Raw genomic sequence first — 18,516 nt, forward strand, 5'->3', positions numbered from 1 at the left:
GGGAATTGCAGCCTTCTCCTCCTCCTCCTCCTCCTCCTCCTCCTCCTCCTCCGGTGTCCCCGGGCTGTCAGTGCCCACGTGTGTCCCCCACCAGCGCTGCCCCAGCACCCCTCGGTGTCACCGTGATCCCCCCACCACCAACTCCCTCCGTCCCCTTCCCCTCCATCCCCTCCCCTCTCCCCCTGCCCCGTTCCGCGGTGTCCTCAGGAAACTGGAGCCAGATGACAGATTTTCGATGTGTTTGCAGGAAATAAAAGGCGAGGAGCTGGCGGGGGAGGGGGGCGGCCAGCCCGGACCCCCCTCCCGCTCCTCGTTTGGGCGTCTGGAGCCAGCGCTGCTCCGAGCGCTCCCGCCGCTGGCTGCGCTCCTGGTTTTCTTGGCAGAGAGCAGCAGGAATGTGTTTCAGTTTGAGTTTCTTGGCAGGAGGAGAGCGAGGGAAGATTCCCCTCATCCCGCCTGCGCCTGGCTCTCAAATTTATGCCCAAAGGCTGCGACTTGGGTGGGCCGCGGCGGTGTGCGGCCGGCGGGGGAGGCAGCGCGGCGGTGGGCGAGACTCCGGATGGTTCCCATTGCTTCCCGTGGCTTCCCAGCGCTTCCCATTGGCTGCCAGCGCTCCCAGCCCCCTCGGCTCGGGGGGCCACCGCGTTTTGGGGAGCCCCTGTGGACCCCACGGGGTTGGGGGGAGCATGCTGTGGCTCGCAGTGATGCTTTTGGGGTTGTGTGCTGAGCTCTGAGGATGTGGGGGATTGGGGGAATGGTACCTGGCACCCACCTGGCACCCGCCTGGCACCCGCCTGGCACCCACCTGGCACCCACCTAGCCAGGCTGGCTCTGCTCAGCAGACCCCTCCTCACCTCACCCAGCGCTGCCTCAGCACAGTGGGACCCCCAACTCACTGGAGGAGGGGGGCAGAGCCCCCACAGGGGGTGCTGGAAGAGGAAAAAAGGGGGGCACAGTCCCAGGGAGGGAGGAGATGTGAAAATCAGGGGGTGCTGAGGTGGGGACAGTGTGAGCTGTGCTGTACCTGTGTGTTGAAGGGTTGGGCACACGTGTGTGAGAGCCTGGCAATGTCCCAGAGCAGTTTGGGCTGGTGGAAATGTCCCTGCTCGTGGAGCAGGATGAGCTCTGAGCTCTCTCCCTGTGTTTCCCTGTTCATGCAGAGCTCTGTGTGTGTTCCTTGGGCTGTACCTGTGCTGCTGTCACACAGGTGTGTGACCCTGTGCTCCAGGGCTGGCACAGGGGGGGCTGGAAGGGGAAAAAAGGGGGACACAGCCCCGGGGAGGGATGTGGTGTGAAAATCAGGGGTGCTGAGGTGGGGACAGTGTGAGCTGTGCTGTACCTGTGTGTCCCCACGTGCAGTGACACGCTGGGCACACGTGTGTGGAAGCCTGGCAATGTCCCAGAGCAGTTTGGGCTGGTGGAAATGTCCCTGCTCGTGGAGCAGGATGAGCTCTGAGCTCTCTCCTGGCCACGCTGTGATTCTCATGTGCTGTGGGTGTTTACCTGTTCATGCAGAGCTCTGTGTGTGTTCCTTGGGCTGTACCTGTGCTGCTGTCACACAGGTGTGTGACCCTGGGGCTGCCCAGGGCTGGCACAGGGGGGGCTGGAAGGGGAAAAAAGGGGGACACAGCCCTGGGGAGGGATGTGGTGTGAAAATCAGGAGTGCTGAGGTGGGAAAAGTGTGAGCTGTGCTGCAGTGACACGCTGGGCACACGTGTGTGGGAGTTTGCAAATGTCCCGGAGCAGTTTGGAGCCACCTGGGCTGGTGGAAATGTCCCTGCTCGTGGAGCAGGATGAGCTCTGAGCTCTCTCCCCGTTCATGCAGAGCTCTGTGTGTGTCCCCTGTCACACAGGTGTGCCAGGTGTGTGACCCTGGGGCTGCCCAGAGCAGGGGACAGGGCTGGTGCTCACCAGGGCTCTCAGGTGGTGGGGAGGGGGAGGTGGGGGTTTGCTGACCCCCAACCCCCATCACCTCCCAGGTGCACATTTGTTGGATTTTTCACTTTTCTGACCCAAATATGGGGCAACTCAGAGGTGTTTTGATAACTTTTATTCCATTTTCAGTCTCACGTGAAGGGTGAGACAATACAGGTGTTCTAATTCACGCCATCGCAATCAGAAGCCAACTATTTCTTAATTACAATTCATTATAAGCATTTCTTGGCTTATAATGCGTTTTTAAGCATTTTAAACTTGTTTCTAGTTTTATTTCTCTTTTAACAATGTTTGTCTCTATGGCATTTCGAAGTTAGTATTTTTTTTATCTTAAAGTTTGTATGGAGATGCAAACTTTAAGGGATTTTGTCAGGTTTTTTTGTAAATAGATGCAAACTTTGAAGGATCCGTGTGAGTTTTGGGTCAGGTTTTGAGAATTTTTCACCCAAACACGTGCACCTTTGTGCTGTTTGTGTGCACACACCTGAGCAGCAGCGTGCACAGCGGGCTGGGGTCACCCCATTACCCCACAAACTTTAGGGGAAGGGTCTGCAAACCTCCTCAGCCCCGTCAGGAGGTTTGAGAGCCCCAAACTCTCCTGCCAAGCTCAGGGGACAGGTGAGAGCCCCTTCTCTGCCCTCTGCCCCCTGTTTCCTCCTCGTCTCTCTTTCCCCTTTCCCCCCACAGTTCCACCACCTTCCTGGGCAGCCCCCTCCCCTCTGCCTGCCCCGCTGCCCCCCTCCCTCCATTCTTCCTGCCTGACACGCTCACAAAGCCCCTAGACGAGCTTTCAAAGGGGCAACTCATGCGGAAGAATTGCTGCCCCCCTCGCCCCCCCGGCTCCGAACGCAACCCAGCGCTTTTCCCAGCGGGGTGAGGGGCTCCCACTCCCCCAGACCCCTTGTTTGGGGCGATTCCCCCGCGTCTCAAAAGGGGAAGGCAGCTCTTGTTCCCAGCGCCACCCAACCTGTGGTGGCTTCTCCCGCTCCTGTGCGTGTCGCCCCTCGGGGTTTTGGGGCAGGACAGGGACCAGGGGGGTGGGAGTGGATGGGCTTAGGGTGGTGGCCCTGCACGGAGATGGAGTTGGGGGACAGGACAAGGACCGGGAGTGGGAATGGAGTGGGGGGACCAGGGGGTTGGGGTGGATTGGGGGCAGAATGGTGGCCCCGGGTGGGGGGAACAAGCTCAGGGCAGACCCCACAGGCAGGGATCGGCGGTGGGCTGGGCTGAGCCCCGTGGCAGGGGCGCGATGCGTGGGTGGGACAGGGCAGGGTGGGGACCCGCGGGCAGGGTGGGGACCCACGGGCAAGGCAGGGCTGGGTGGGACCTGCAAATGCTGGAGAATCCCTGGGAAGGGAGGAGTAAAGGAGCCAGCTCCGGTCCTTGGCCCGGGAACGGTTCCGGCTGTGCCTCGCTTTTCCATTTCATAGACTCCCAGAATCCCGGAATGGTTTGGGTTGGAAGGAACCTTAAAGTCACGTCCCGACACCTCACCATAGGCAAGGACACCTTCCACTATCTCAGATTGCTCCAAGTCCCGTCCAAACTTGCTTTGGACACTTCCAGAATTCAGGGGGCAGCCACATCTCCTCTGGGTACCCTGTTCCAGGGCATGCCCACCCTCCCAGGGAGGAATTTCTCCCCAGTATCCCCAAATCTCGCCGATTTCAGTTCAAATCCAGTCCCGGGTCCCGCGTGCTGTGGCGCCCCCTGGCGGCCAAACCCAACCTCTTCCCCCCCCAGGTCCCCCCCTGGCCCCGCCGCCCCCCGGGCCCCGCCACCACCCCGATGTGCCCCTGAGCCACCCCCGGGCCCCACCGCGACATGTTCGACCCCGCGGGACCCCCGGCCGCCGGCTACAGCGAGCACTGCTGCCTGCACCCCCCCCACGGACCGGCCCCCGCCGCCCCGGGACCGCCAGGTGGGTCATGGTGGGGGCTCCAGGACCCGCGTGCACCCCCCCGAGGTCAGGAGTGCTCCGGGGGTCCCTGTCCCACACCCAGCTCTCGTGTTCTCCTTCCTCCAGGACTCGATTTCCCCGTGTGCCACCAGCCCGGGCACCGCGGGTATGGGCTGGCACCAGGAGCTGAACACCCTGGCGATGGTGAGTCTCCGGTTTTGGGGGGGCCGCGGGGCAGGGGGGATTCCGTAGAGGGGTTAAACATCTCTCTGTTCCAAATCCGAAGTGATGTGGCACACTCAGGGCACTCCTACAGCATCCAAACACCGGGTGCTTGTCCTTGGGGAGCCTCCAGCCCCCCAGGACCTTGCTGAGGGCAGTGCCCCCCGCTCTGCCCCCTCAGGCTCCCGGTTCTCCACGCCCCGCGGCGCGGGAAAGCTGGGGAAGAAGCGGGCACTGTCCATCTCCCCTCTGTCCGACTCCAGCATCGACCTGCAGACCGTGATCCGCACCTCCCCCAACTCCCTCGTGGCCTTCATCAACTCCCGCTGCGCCTCCGCCGGTGGCTCCTACGGTCACCTGTCCATCAGCACCATCAGGTGGGCACCCGCCCTCGCCCCCCTGGCGGCCTGGCAGGGCGCTCAGTGCCCGTTCCCCCCTTGGGGAGCGCTGGGAGCAGGGTGGGGTGGTGGGGAAGGGGTGATTCAGACCTCGCTGTTGTCTCCTGACGGTGTCACCTGCTCGTCCCTCTGCTCTCCACAGCCCGTCCCTGGGGTACCAGAGCCCACCCGGGCAGCAGAAGGGCCAAGGGCACCTGTACACGCCTCCCCCACCTTGCAGCTCCCACGAGCTGCCCACGCGCCCGGGGCTGCTGCAGCACCAACCTGCTCGTGGGGCACTGAAACACTGCCAGGTATGGGGGATCTGTGAATGGGGGGCACAGAAACACTGCCAGGTATGGGGGATCTGTGAGAGGGGCACTGAAACATTGCCAGGTATAGGGAATTCAGGAGAGAGGGGCACTGAAACACTGCCAGGTGTATGGAGGATTCATGAGAGAGGGGCACAGAAACACTGCCAGGTATGGGGGATCTGTGAGAGGGGCACTGAAACATTGCCAGGTATAGGGAATTCAGGAGAGAGGGGCACTGAAACACTGCCAGGTATGGGGGATTCATGAGAGAGGGGCACAGAAACACTGCCAGGTATGGGGGATCTGTGAGAGGGGATCCGTGAGAGTGGGATCCCTGTGAGAGAGGGATTCCTGTGACTGGGATCTGTGTGAAAGGGATCGTTGTGAGGGGGGATCAATGTGAGAAGAGATTACTGTGAGAGGGATCTGTGTGAGAGGAGATCCATGTGAGAGGGATTTGTGTGAGATCCCTGTGAGCGGGATCCATGTGAGAGGGATCTGTGTGAGAGATCCCTGTGAGAGGAGATCCCTGTGAGAGGGGATCCCTGTGAGAGGGGATCCCTGTGAGAGGAATCAGTGTGAGAGGGATCCCTGTGAGAGGGGATCCCTGTGTGAGGAATCAGTGTGAGAGGGGATCCCTGTGCGAGGGGATCCCTGTGAGAGGAATCAGTGTGAGAGAGATCCATGTGAGAGGGATCTGTGTGAGTGGGGTTTGGTGTGAAAGGGGATCCCTGTGGGTGGGGTTCCCTGTAATTTGGGATCCCTGTGAGTGGGCTTCCATGTAATTGGGGATCCCTGTGGGTGGGGTTCCATGTGAAAGGGCTCCCTGTGGGTGGGGTTCCATGTAACTGGGGCTCCCTGTGAGTGGGGTTCCATGTAACTGGGGATCCCTGTGGGTGCAGCTCCATGTAAGTGAGCCATGTCCATGTGAGCTGTGCATCCATGTAAGTCCTGTTCTGGTGCCCATCTCCCTGCTGACTGCTTCCTGCTCCCCTGCCCTGGCAGCAGCTGAAGCTGGAGTGGAGCCTGAGCAGCCCCCTGAGTGCCAAATTCCCAGAGGAGCGATCTGAGGGTGACATCTCCAGCCCAGCATCCACAGGCACCCAGGTACATCCCAGGCCATCAGATCCCCCTCCCACCCCCCACTCTCCAATCCCATGGGCTGACCTGGGAGCGCTCACGTGCCCGTGCCCCCCAGGACCCCTTGCTGGGCATGCTGGATGTGCGGGAAGAGCTGGAGAAGGAGGATGGCAAACCCGAGTGTGAGGCTGTGTATGAAACCAACTGCTACTGGGACGGCTGTGCCAAGGAGTTCGACACACAGGAGCAGCTGGTGCACGTGAGTCAGGGGCTGCCAAGGTGTTCCCACCCCAAAATCTGCCCTCAGGCTGCTGGGCATCATCTCCCTGGATCAGCTCGTGATTCCTCCTCCCAGGTCCCAATCACCCCTGGGAACTCACCATGATGCTGGAAGTTCCCTCCTGGGAAGGGAGGGATGTGCATTGCCCGGTTCTCCTCAGCCACTGGTGCTTCCAGACTCCCTCCTTTGCTCCAGCTTTCCTTTCTCCAACTCTCCTATATCCCCCTGATAATCCTTTGGACCACCTTGACCCCTCTGGCTGCTCTTGGACCTCCCAGAGTATCCCTCAAACATCCCCTGCATTCTCTGCTTCCTCCAAACACCACCTGACCTGTTCTCCCCCAAACTCTGGTGTCTGCACCTGCCATCCCAGTCCCACTTTGTCCCTTTCTCCCATCCCAGTCTGTCCATGTCCCTTTCTCCTATCCCAGACTCTCCTGTATCCCTTTCTCCCATCCCAGTCTCTCTTGTATCCCGTTCTCCCATCCCAGTCTGTCCATGTCCCTTTCTCCTACTCCACTCCTCTCCCAATCCCTCCGTCCCCTTTTTCCCATCCCAGTCTGTCCATGCCCCTTTCTCCTGTCCCAATCTCCCCTGTATCCCTTTCTCCCATCCCAGTCTGTCCATGTCCCTTTCTCCCATCCAAGTCTGTCCATGTCTCTTTCTCCCATCCCAGTCCCTCAATGTCCCTTTCTCCCACCCCAATCCTCTCCTGTCTCCCTTTCTCCCATCCCAGTCTGTCCATGCCCCTTTCTCCCACCCCACTCCTCTCCCAATCCCTCCATCCCCTTTCTCCCCTGACACTCCTGCATCCCCCCATCCCTTGCCCCCTCCCCAGTGCCCCCAGTGACGCTGCTCTCCCTCCCCAGCACATCAACAACGAGCACATCCACGGCGAGAAGAAGGAGTTCGTGTGCCACTGGGCAGCGTGCTCGCGGGAGCAGAGGCCCTTCAAGGCTCAGTACATGCTGGTGGTGCACATGCGGCGCCACACGGGCGAGAAACCTCACAAGTGCACGGTGAGATGCCAAAAACTCCTCCAAAATCCTGGCTGGGCTGGGAGGATGAGGGGTGTCTCGGTTTGGAATGCCAGGTGTGGGCTAAGGAAGGCAGGAGCCTCCCCTGAAATGGAAAATGGAAACCACCTCCCGAAGAATTGTTGTAAATTTGAAATTAAGGGGCTTTCAGGAAAAGATATGGCAGCAGGAATAACAGTTCTTTATTAGGGAAGGAGAAAGAAAATTGCCCAATGAGCAGCAGATAACTGCCCCACCTCTGACAGATGGCAAATAGAGCACACACTGCCTTGCAATCCAGGACAAGGGGGGACAGGGGAGAGCATGAGAGTGGGTACAGGTGTGTTGGATTATGCTCTTTTTTGACTTAGATGTGATGTAACTGAAAGGCATTTTAAAAACTTTTATTCCATTTTCAGTCTCATGAGAAGGGTGAGACAATACAGATGTTATAATTCACGCCATTGCCCAATGAGCAGCAGATAACTGCCCCACCTCTGACAGATGGCAAAGAGAACACACACTGCCTTGCAATCCAGGACAAGGGGGGACAGGGGAGAGCATGAGAGGGGGTACAGGTGTGTTGGATTATGCTCTTTTTTGACTTAGATATGGAGTAACTGAAAGGCATTTAAAAAACTTTTATTCCATTTTCAGTCTCATGAGAAGGGTGAGACAATACAGATGTTATAATTCACGCCATCACAATCAGAAGCTAATTATTTATTAACTACAAAACACTATAAGCATTTCTTGGCCTATCAGCTTTTACTACACCACACTACAAATACTTTAATAGTCTAAAATTACCCCTTGTAAGTCCTACTAGAATCCATCTTTCACAGTCCTATTTCTCTAAATTATCTAGTCTTATTTACAAGACCATCCTCTAAAACTTATTTCTACTTTAATTTCTCTCTCAGCAATGTCTGTCCTATACCATAGCATTTCTAAATCAGCATTTCTTATCTCAAAGTTTACGTACAAATACACACTATATGAGCCTTCTGTCAGGTTTTAAGAATTTTATAAATTCATTTCCCACACAAGTTTAGCAGCTGGAGCCCAGGTGGCAGAAGGGGGTGGGCAGCAGGTGGGTACAGGTATGGGACTCATGAAATCCTGGAATATTTTGGGTTAGAGGCACCTTAAAACTTATCCCATCCCACCCCTTGACATGGACAGGGACAACTTCCACTGTCCCAGGCTGCTCCAAGCCCTGTCCAACCTGGCCTTGGACACTTCCAGGGATGGGGCAGCCACAGCTTCTCTGTGCCAGGGCCTGCCCACCCTCACAGGGAGGAATTTCTTCCCAAAGTCCCATCCAAACCCAGAGTCACGTTGCCCCAGCGCTGTCCCACGCTTTGGAATATGTTCCTGGATTTAAGTCAGGATGGGAAGCTGGGTGTTGCTGCCAATCCCAGTTTGGGGTTTCCCCATGGGGACGCCTTGAGGGGCTGCCACGGGACAGAGGGAGGTGGCACAACGCCGTGCTGAAGGGCTGTGCCACGGTGTGAGGATGCACTGAGGAGGGCAGGTGTGTCGGGAGGTGAGATGTGTCGGGAGGGCTGGGGGATGTGGCATGACGTGCTCCAAGGCCTGGTGACAGCACGTGACACGTCCCACCTGCTCCGCTGCAGTTCGAGGGCTGTAACAAGGCCTATTCCCGCCTGGAGAACCTCAAGACCCACCTGCGCTCGCACACGGGGGAGAAACCCTACGTGTGTGAGCACGAGGGCTGCAACAAGGCCTTCTCCAACGCCTCCGACCGCGCCAAGCACCAAAACCGCACCCACTCCAACGAGGTACGGCCCCACCAGGGCTTCCCGTGTGCTCCTGGATCATTCCTGTTCTCTGAGAGCTCCTCACACCCTGGGTGTTGCTCCTGTGTGCCCCAGCTCCCTCTTTTCCTGCTTTAAATATCTCCTTCATCACCAGCATCCCCCCGGGATCCCTTTACCCCGCTCCCTCCTTCCTCGGCCGTCCTGAGCTCACCCCAGTGCCCACCGTGTGCCCTCCGCGGGGACTCACCCGCTTTGATGCCACCCTCAGCTCTCTCCAGAGGGTGGCAAAGGGGGTTTATTTTTGGGGAGGGGGCTGTAGTTGGAGCCGACAGCCTCCCTCCTCCATGGCCACTGGTTTTTGGGGCAGAAACCGTACGTGTGCAAGATTCCCGGCTGCACTAAGCGCTACACAGACCCCAGCTCGCTGCGGAAACACGTCAAGACCGTGCACGGCCCCGACGCCCACGTCACCAAAAAGCACCGAGGGGACATGGGGCCAGGCCGGGCACTGCCCACCCCCAGTGCCCCCCTGGATATGAAGCAGGAGAAGGATGCAAACGGCCCCAGCGAGGCTCGGAAGGACGATGGGAAGCTCCTGGTGCCTGAGCTGGCCTTGGTGAGGAGTTGTGGGGGTAACGGAGGATGGAGGGAGGGTTTGGTGATGGGGGATCATCCCCAAGTGATAGGACAAGAGAAATCAGCCCCAAGCTGTTCCAGGGGAGGGTTAGGCTGGATATTAGGGAATATGTCTTTGTTGACAGGCGCTGGAATGGGCTGCCCTATAGAATCACCATCCCTTTTTGGTGAAGTGTCCAAAAAACTCTGGGATGTGGCGCTTGGGGACATGGTTTAGGGGTGAACGCGGCAGTGTTGGGTTAATAGTTAGACTCTGTGATCACAGAAGCTTTCCAACCTTCATGATGATGCCAAGCGTGTCCAAGTGTGTCCTAACCCAACATGCCACCGTTGGGTTAATAGTTGGACTCTGTGATCTCAGAGGATTTTCCAACCCTCATGATGATGCCAAGTGTGTTCTGGGTGTTGACCCCCTTTCCCTTGGCCGTGCTCTGGCTCTCCCCAGAAGCCCCAGCCCAGCCCAGGCGGGCAGTCCTCGTGCAGCAGCGACCACTCCCCCCTGGGCAGCACCACCAACAACGACAGCGGCGTGGAGATGGCGGGAAACGCCGGCGGCAGCTACGAGGACCTGTCCACGCTGGAGGACGTGGTGCCCGGCGAGCCCATGGGCACCTCGGGGCTCATGGCCCTGCACAAACTGGAAAACCTTCGCATCGACAAACTGAAGCAGCTGAGGAAACCGGCGGCTTCCAAGGGCCTGAACCTGCCACCCATCCCTGGAGCCGGTGAGACTGGGATGCCTCTCCCAGTGGGATGTGGGGCTTGGCCTGTTGGAAATGTGTGCAGTGATCTGGTTGGTAGCCAGAAATTTCCACACCTTGCTGGTGTTAGAAGTGCACCCCAAAATCTGGGGAAATATTAAAGCCCTAAAGAGGTTCCAAGAGAACTGGGGAGGGATTTTGGACAAGGTTTGGAGTGGCAGGACAAGGGGGAATGGCTTCATGTTGGCAAAGAGGGCAGGATTAGGTGGGGTATTGGAGGGAGCTCTTCCCTGGGAGGGTGGGCAGGCCCTGGCACAGGGTGCCCAGAGAAGCTGTGGCTACCCCATCCCTGCAAGCAGCCAAGGCCAGGCTGGAGCAGCCTGCTCTGGTGGGAAGTGTCCCTGCCCATGGGACATGGGTGGTCTTTAGGATCCTTCCCAACCCAAACCATTCCATGATTTTTCCAACCTAGATAACCTTCTGCTACTCTTTGTTGCCACCTGCCCCCTGTCCTCGCCAGCTCTAACCATGCAAGAGCCACATCCCAGCTCTGGAGGTGGCTCCTGTCCCTGCCCCGACATTGCCACGCTGTGTCCATGGGTAACTCCTCCTTCTCTCCCTCAGGCCTGCCCGGGGAGGTGCCCGGCGTCCCGGTGCCACCGCCAGCCTCTCACCGGCGCATCGCCGAGCTGTCGGCGGCAGAGCTGGGCCTGGCGTCCCTGGGTGAGCGCCGGAGCAGCGGCACCAGCACCGTCAGCTCTGCCTACACCGTCAGCCGCCGCTCGTCCCTGGTGTCCCCGTACCTGACCGGGCCGTGCCCGGGCGGCGAGGCCGGAGCGGTGCCCGGCGGGACGTGCCCGGTGGACGGCTACGATGCCGCCTCTCCGGACGAGTCACGGCGCTCCGGCGACGTGTGCGGGGGGCTTCCGGGGGTGGGCAACCTCACCCCGGCACAGCGCTACCGCCTCAAGGCCAAATACGCCGCGGCCACGGGCGGCCCCCCGCCGACCCCGCTGCCCAGCGTGGAGCAGGCGGGCACGGGTGGGCACGGCGCCGTGCCCGGGGGCTACCCCGCGCCCGCCGGACCTCGCTGCGTCGCCAACGGTTTGTTGAGAAGGCACAGCTCCAACGAGCACCCCGGCTACCCGGGCAGCGTGCCTGCTCACCTGGCGCCCCGACACGGCGTGCGACGGGCAAGTGACCCTGCCCGGACGGTGGCCAAGCCTCTGGCCGTGCCCAGGGTGCAGCGGTTTAAGAGCGTGGGGAACGTGAGCGTGCCAGGCGCGGGCAGGACGGCGCTGCAGCCCCTGGGCGGCTCCGAGGCCAACCTGCAGCGCCACGGATTCTCCCCACGCCCTCCCAGCATCACCGAGAACGTCTTCCTGGAGAGCATGGGGGGCCCCGGCCCCGAATCCGGCCTGCTGGACATGGAGCAGTACCTGAGCTATCCCGAGGAAAGCTTCCCGTGCCAGGGCACTGGTGTGGAGCTCCAGGGTGGCATCTACGGTGCCCACCGGACCATGGTGGGGACACACGGGGACATGGAGGAGGGGCTGCTGCAGCCCGAGTTCTCCCTCCCGCAGTGCCAGATGAACCAGCGCTTCCCCAGTTTGCCTGCTGGGAACGGGGCCGTGCCGGAGCCCTGGGATGGACCCCCCCAGGGCACGCTGGGCATGAACTCCAGGCAAAGTGTGGGTGCTCCCACCATGTCCGGGCCACACTGTCCCCGTCAAAACATCGAGTACCCCCATCCCAGCGCCTGTGGGCAGCATCCCAAACTGGTGAGCTCGTGCCAGGACCAAGAATTTTCCGGGGGGCATCGGTTTAACCGGCTCCAGATCAAATCCGAGCAGCGATACCCGGCGCCGAGCCCAGCACTCGCTCCCTGCCCCAGTGCCAAGCTGGCCGGGCCCCCAGCGTCCCCCGCTGCCTTCGGGCACCCCATGGATGTGGGACAAGGTGGGTACCCCCCTGCGGGGCCCACACCGGCTGGGTACATGGGCATGGCCAGCCCGGGCGCCCGCAGAGCCCAGACCCCCACCCTGCAGACCAAAGAGGTGATGGTCCGGAACTACGTGGAGGCGCAGCAGGCGCTGATGTGGGGGGAGCAGCCCCCCTCCAAGCCTGGCGTGGGGCTGGGCAGCGAGCCCGGGCAGTGCCAGGCCATGCCAGCCCCGCCGTACCTCAGCCCCAGGTACTGCAGCTACCAACCCAAAGCGGATCATCTGCAGAGCCTGGCGGAGCCCCAGCACCTCCTGAGCCCGCCCTGCTTCAACCCCGAGATGATCCCACACCCTCCAGGTGGCCCCAAACCACCGGGTCACCAACCCAGCCTGAGCTACCCGGGCAGCCTGGCACAAGCAGGGCACGGCTACGAGGGGGTGGACACCGGTGCCCGGCGCCTGCCACGCTTGCCCCCCGCCCGCCCCGTGCCCGAGGGGTCTGGAAACCTCCCCCTGTACTACCCAGGCCAGGGCCCCCATGGGCAGGGGGGCAAAGGTGGGCACAAGCTGGCGGGCCAGGGGGCAGCGAGTTGTGGGGGCAGCGGGCACTACGGCCCAGAGGGACTCAAGGGCACCTCCTGTTACTACCTGGACTCGGGGGAGCAGGTGGCAAACAGCCTGGACTCGCTGGACCTGGAGAACACGCACCTTGACTTTGCCGCCATTGTGGAGGACGTGGAGACCCCCCCAGCACTGCCCGGACCCCCCAGCCCGGCCGGGGGGCTGCTGCTGCCCTCATCCGGGGGTGCCAACATGGCAGTGGGGGACATGAGCTCCATGCTGAGCACGCTGGCAGGGGAGAGCCACTTCCTCAACTCGCTGTCCTAACGGGGGGTACCTGTCCCCTGACAGGGGGTACCTGCCCTCAGGTGGGCACCTCTGCGGCCAGGGGGGGTCCCAGCGTGTTGGGCAGAGGTGGGAATCCTTCTCACACCCTGGGGGGAAGCGGGGAACACCCCTGGAGCCCCCCCTTCTCCAGTCTCTGAGTGTCACCCTCGTTCAGGAGGGGTCCCGGAAGCAGCCCCAGCCCTCCAGGTGACCTCTGCCGTGGGGAACTGGTTTTACTGGGGCTTCATCACGGTGTCCCCACCCGGGATGAGCCCCCCGCCCCCCCCCCCGTGCAGCCTTAACGCCAAAACCAAAGAGCCCCCGCCCCGCGGGCCGGCCCCATCCCAGTGCTCCCAGTGCCCCCCGCCCCAAATCCCAGTCTGTCAGGACTGCAAGCGCCCCCAGCCCCGCTCCGGGGGGGCAATTCCCCAGAGGTGGGGCCGGGGGGGGTGCCTGTACATAGTGTTCATACCTGTCTGTCTGTCTGTCTGTCCCCCCGAAGCTCCTGTCTGTGAGAGCACCAGCAGTGCCACCCCCTCCCCTCATTAAACCCTTTCTCAGGGGACTGTGACTGTGTGTTTGTCACCTCTGCCGCGGGTTTGTCACCCCTGCCAGGGGCTCCCTGATCTCGTCCTGGGGAGGGGACATTCCTTGGTCCTCTGTGACCAAAACCCCCCGGCAGCAGCTTCTCCACCCTCGGTCAGGGATCCGGAGCTGTTCCTGGGGTGTTGGCGTGACCCAGATTGCAATTAGTGCTTCAAATAATGCAAACGGCTTAGAATAATGCTGTTAATTATGCAGAAATAAGGTTAAAATGATTCAATTTTCGTGCGGAAAAAAAATCGCTGAGGTAATTAGTCGTGAAAAAAAGCTTAAAATAATGCAATTTTACATTATTTTGCTTGTGTAATTAATGGTGCAAAGATTGCATAAAATAATGCAATTAATTATGCCAAAATTCCATTAAGTTATGCAATTCTGTATAATTTGCTATGACACAATAATGCAAAAATTACTTCAAATAACGCCATTGATGACGCAAAAAAAAAAAAAATGCAATAATGCAGCATTTGCTTAAAGTAAGGCAATTATGTGTGCAAGATTTGTTTAAATAACGCAGTTGTGCATAACTTCCTTAAAATAATTCAATCCGTGGTGCAAAAAAAAATGCTGAAAATAATGAAGCAGCGCAAAAATTTGCTTAAAATAACAAAACCAATAAGCAAATCTTGCATGAACGCAATTTTGCATCATTTGGCTGAACTCAATTAATCGTGCAAAAAAATGCTTAACGCGATTATAGAAACCAGGGTGCTTCCCCGCACACCCAGAGCCTTGTCACGCTGTAATTAACCCGTAATTAACGCAATTAACACGGAATTAAGCAGCGATCGGGGCGGGCCGGTGGCGCCCTCTGGCGGTGCCGGTGAGGAACGAGCCCGCCCCGGTCCCGCGATGCTCCCGGAGCACCGGACGGAGACTCGGTGCTCCTGGAGCCCTCCGGGATACCGGGCGTGCCCGTCGGTCCTCTGGAAGTCGCGGGGTCCCGGGAAGGAGCGGGACCCCCGGGGATTCAGAGTTCAGGGGGTTGAGGCTCCTTCCCCGAGGCGGTGACACCGCAGGGGACAACGCTCGGTGTCACCGCCAACCGCGGTGCTTGTTCCGGTGACGGGAGCGGAGGTGAGACCCCCAGAGTCTGTCTGGGACAGAACGGCACCCCGGGGACGCAGATCCCCCCCCTCAGCTTTACTTTCTGTCCCACTCCCCATGGCAGTGACAGCGCTTGGGTGTCACCGGACCCACCAGCCGCGGGGACAGCCGGTGCCAGCTGCGGTGGCAGGAGGGAAGCCGGGCACCCCTCGGCCCCAGGGCAGCGTGGGGAACACTCGATATGAAATACAGCTGGGGTTGTGGTTGGGGGAGTAATAAATAGGCAATAAATAGCGATAAATAGTGAGGGACAAGGCACAGGGACAAAATGCAAAGGCACAGGGACACACCACAGCGTTGTCCCGTGGTGCTGACAGCAGGAATAGGAATTGGGGCGCTCCCAACCCCCCCTGCTCCACTCCATGCCCCGCCCAGGACGCAGCAGGGTCTGGCAAAAACCCCCCCGTGGGGTCGGGGCCGTGGCAGCCGCTCCTCTGTGTCACTTCCCCGCTCGCTCCTTGTGCGACTCCGTCACCACTTGCTGCAAGAGGAGAATTTGGGGATCAGTCCCGTGGCAGGGTTGGGCCTGCCAGGCAGGGCACCCCCAATTCTCACCTGCCCGTCCCGTGTCTCGATGGTTTTGATGAGCACCATCCTCCGTGCCGGGCTCTCTGCAGGCTGCGGCTCCAGCACTGGGCACAGAGGGGCCATCAGCACCCTGTGCCCTCCCAGACACCCTGGGCAGGAGCACAGGGACCCACCCGGGGTCTTTGCCCCTAAGGAAAGACCCCCAGACATCGTGGGGGACCCTCAGGTTGTCGCTCACCTGAGCTCCTCGTGCTGAAGGAGGTGCTGGGGTGCAGTGGGATGGTGATCCTAGGGGGAAGAGGGGCATGAGGAGGGGCTGGGACCCCTGGACATTGCCAGTGACCCTTCCACACCCTCGAGTCTGTGAGCCACATCCCAGTTCAGCTGGGGGCTGTGCCCGTGGGCTGCCAGCTGGCACCCAGAGCAGAGCTGGAGGCAGCTCCCCCACCATCCCCTGGCCTTGCTTTTATCTCTGCTCCCACGGGAACCTCTTGTGTTCCTGCGGGAACAAGGCCTGGAGCTGCCTCCTCCCAGGAAAATCCCACAATAACCGGGGCGACTCAAGGCAGGGGACATTCCCCCCGGGGCAGTGGGGACACTCCGTGTGCCAGGCTGCCCTCACCGGCTCTCCTCGCCCTCCAGCAGCTTGCGGTATGTGGCAATCTCGATGTCCAGGGCCATCTTGACGTTCAGCAGGTCCTGGTACTCGCGCAGGTGCCGCGCCATCTCCTCCTTCATCTGCTGGATCTCCTGCTCCAGCCTCCCGACCACATCCTGGTAGTTGCCGATCTCCTCCCCGAACTCATCCTCCATCTCCCGCATCTGCCGCTGCAGCGCCTCGTTCTGCAAGGGAGGAAAGGGCTGCAAAGGGCCGGGGTGGGGTCTGCTCCTTGCACCCCCCCGAACGCTCCCCGGCTCTCACCACGCCCTTCAGCCCGTCCACCTCGCAGGTCAGGCTCTGGATCTGCCGGCGGGACTCGTTCATCTCCTGCTTGGCCAGCCGCAGCGCCTCGTGGTTGCGGTTTGCAGCATCGGACAGGTCGGCAAACTGCACGGGCAGGGCGAGTCAGGGCTCTGGGATGGCTCAGCCTCCCCAAAATCCCTCCCAGCCTCGGGTACCTTTGATTTGTACCACTCCTCGGCTTCCTGCAGGTTCTTGACGGCGATGCTCTCGTACTGGGTGCGGATCTCTCGCAGCGCAGCCGTCAGCTCCGGCTTGCACACCTCCACCTCGGCCAGCCCCGCCGCGCTGGGGCCACTCACCTCCAGGTCCCGCAGCTCCTGCGGGGGTGCGTGGGCATCACATCGTGGCACAAGGACCTGAGCTGTGCCCCCTCCCCGCCCCATCCCACCCCGGCCCCACCTCCTCGTGCAGCTTCTTGAGGAAGCCGATCTCGTCCATCAGCAGCTCGACCTTGCGCTCCAGCTCCAGGCGAGACAGCGTGGCGTGGTCCACGTCCTGTGGGAGAGGCCGGGGTGAGCTGCAAGGCAGCGTGGAGGGGATGAGACGATCCTGGAACCCCTCCCCCAGGGTGGTGGTGGCGGTGACAGGCAAAGGCTCAGCCCCCCAAACCCTGTTTTTGCCCTGGCTTGCACAGGGCTGACCCAGCATCACCCCAAACTCCAGCTGGAGGCACCCAGGGAGGTGTGGAGGGACCAGAGTGGGGCTGCCAGTGTGCTCAGCCCTGGGGGTACCACGGACACAGCGGGTGCTCAGCTCTGGGGTCCAATCCTGGCCCCCCAGGGAGGTGGCACCCTGCACTGATCGGTGCCATTCATGCCACCAGCACCTCCCGCGAGCCCAGAATTGGGGTTCCCCAGGGTCATTCCCGGTGCCCACCATTCCCAGTCCCCTCCAGCCACGGATCACGGATACTGCGCGGGGAGACGGGCCCGCCAGCCCCCTCACCTTGCGGAACAGCACCAGACTCTTCTCGGCATCCTCACGCTTCTGTGTCTCGTCCACCAGCCTGGGGACAGCAGGGGATGAGAGGGAGGTGGGGGCGGCGGTGCGGACCCCCTCCTCCTGTTGCACACACAGCGGAGGCGATGGACGGAGCGCCCCCAGCGCTCGCAGCAATCCCCTCCCAGTGTCCCCACCCTGGCCCTGCCCCTCCCAGTGCCCCGCCCTTCCGCAGAGCCCGCGTCTCCCAGTGCCTCCCAGTGCCTCCCAGCGCCCTCCCTGCATCCCGGGTGCCTTTCCCAGTGTCTGCTGAGCGTATCCCTTCCCAGGGATCCCCCTCCCCGTCCCCGGGGCTCCCCCATCCCCATCCTGCTGCATCCTCCGCTCCCCATCCTGGTGCAAAGTCTCATCCCATCACATTCCTCATGCCAGTCCCTCTCTGGCACATTCCCCAGTCTCCAACCCGTGCATAACTCATCCCGACACACCCCCGGTTCCCATTGCAGCTCATCCCTCATCCCAGTCCATCCCAGTTCACCCCTCATCCCAGTTCACCCCTCATCCCAGTTCATCTCTCATCCAAGTCCATCCCAGTTCATCCCAGTACATCCTAGTTCGTCCCAGTTCATCCCTCATCCCAGTCCATTCCAGTTCATCTCAGTCCATCCCAGTTCATCCCTCATCCCAATTCATCCCTCATCCCACTACACTCCTCATCCCAGTTCATCCCTCATCCAAGTCCATCCCAGTCCATCCCAGTCCATCCCTCATCCCGGTGCATTCCCTGGTCCCCGGCACATCCCCCCGCCCCCACGCCCGCATCCCTCATCCCGACCCATCCTTTCTCCCCATCCCGCTGCCTCCCCCGGTCCCGCCGCGGGCCCACCGCTGCCGCAGGGCCGCCAGGTCGGTGGCGAGCCCGTCCCGCTCCGCCTGGAGCCGGTCCCGGTCGCGGCCGAGGCGCTGCAGCCGCTCCCGCAGCCCCCGCAGCTCCCCCTGCACCAGCCCGGTGCGGGGCCCGGTGGCGGCGGTGGCGCGGCCCAGGGCGGCGCGGAGGGTCCCGTTCTGCCGTTCCAGCGCCCGCACCCGCTCCAGGAAAGCGGCGAAACGATCGTTCAGTGCCGCCAGTTCCTCCCGCTCCGCGCCCCGCGCCGCCGCCGCCTCCGCCAGCCGCCCCGGGGCCACGGTGAGCGGCGGCGGCATCCCGGGGTCGCGGTCACGGCGGCTCATGGTGGCACCGGGAGGGCGCTGGCTGCCGGTAGCGGCTGTTTATAGCGGACAGCGGCTCCGCCCCGCCGG

General features: G+C 61.1%; 2 protein-coding genes across 3 annotated transcripts in view; one reads left to right on the forward strand and one right to left on the reverse strand.

The window, feature by feature from the left end:
• GLI1 (GLI family zinc finger 1) overlaps nt 1–13,386 on the forward strand; it is a 21,052-nt gene extending 7,666 nt beyond the window's left edge. The window contains exons 2-12 of one of the 2 annotated variants that reach the window (XM_041401227.1): nt 3,679–3,856; nt 3,962–4,039; nt 4,239–4,434; nt 4,598–4,748; nt 5,754–5,855; nt 5,947–6,087; nt 6,978–7,127; nt 8,765–8,929; nt 9,276–9,524; nt 9,990–10,269; nt 10,870–13,386. In XM_041401227.1, the coding sequence (XP_041257161.1) occupies nt 3,760–3,856; nt 3,962–4,039; nt 4,239–4,434; nt 4,598–4,748; nt 5,754–5,855; nt 5,947–6,087; nt 6,978–7,127; nt 8,765–8,929; nt 9,276–9,524; nt 9,990–10,269; nt 10,870–13,076 (3,816 nt within the window). In that variant the 5' untranslated portion in view covers nt 3,679–3,759 and the 3' untranslated portion in view covers nt 13,077–13,386. Of the gene's footprint in view, nt 1–3,674; nt 3,857–3,961; nt 4,040–4,238; nt 4,435–4,597; nt 4,749–5,753; nt 5,856–5,946; nt 6,088–6,977; nt 7,128–8,764; nt 8,930–9,275; nt 9,525–9,989; nt 10,270–10,869 lie in introns of those variants that run through there. The other variant, XM_041401228.1, reaches the window with a different exon arrangement.
• Nucleotides 13,387–14,495: 1,109 nt separating this feature from the next.
• Nucleotides 14,496–18,447, reverse strand: PRPH (peripherin). The gene is made up of 9 exons (XM_041401226.1): nt 18,104–18,447; nt 17,224–17,284; nt 16,678–16,773; nt 16,434–16,595; nt 16,237–16,362; nt 15,937–16,157; nt 15,553–15,602; nt 15,342–15,418; nt 14,496–15,267 (listed from the first exon to the last, which is right to left on the reverse strand). The coding sequence occupies exons 1-9, from the start codon at nt 18,445–18,447 to the stop codon at nt 15,226–15,228; spliced, it is 1,179 nt and encodes a 392-aa protein (XP_041257160.1). The 3' UTR covers nt 14,496–15,225.
• Between the last annotated feature and the right edge of the window lie 69 nt (nt 18,448–18,516).

The sequence above is a fragment of the Onychostruthus taczanowskii genome, unplaced genomic scaffold (genome assembly GCF_017590055.1).
Source record: "Onychostruthus taczanowskii isolate IOZ18803 unplaced genomic scaffold, ASM1759005v1 scaffold188, whole genome shotgun sequence".
Taxonomy (NCBI): domain Eukaryota; kingdom Metazoa; phylum Chordata; class Aves; order Passeriformes; family Passeridae; genus Onychostruthus; species Onychostruthus taczanowskii.

Excerpts from the sequence above, each read along its gene's own strand:
- PRPH (XM_041401226.1), bottom strand. The coding sequence starts at position 18,447 with ATGAGCCGCCGTGACCGCGACCCCGGGATGCCGCCGCCGCTCACCGTG. Across the intron at positions 16,596-16,677 it reads TCAAGAAGCTGCACGAGGAG|GAGCTGCGGGACCTGGAGGT; the intron begins GTGGGGCCGGGG and ends GCACCCCCGCAG. Across the intron at positions 15,268-15,341 it reads TCGAGACACGGGACGGGCAG|CAAGTGGTGACGGAGTCGCA; the intron begins GTGAGAATTGGG and ends CTCCTCTTGCAG.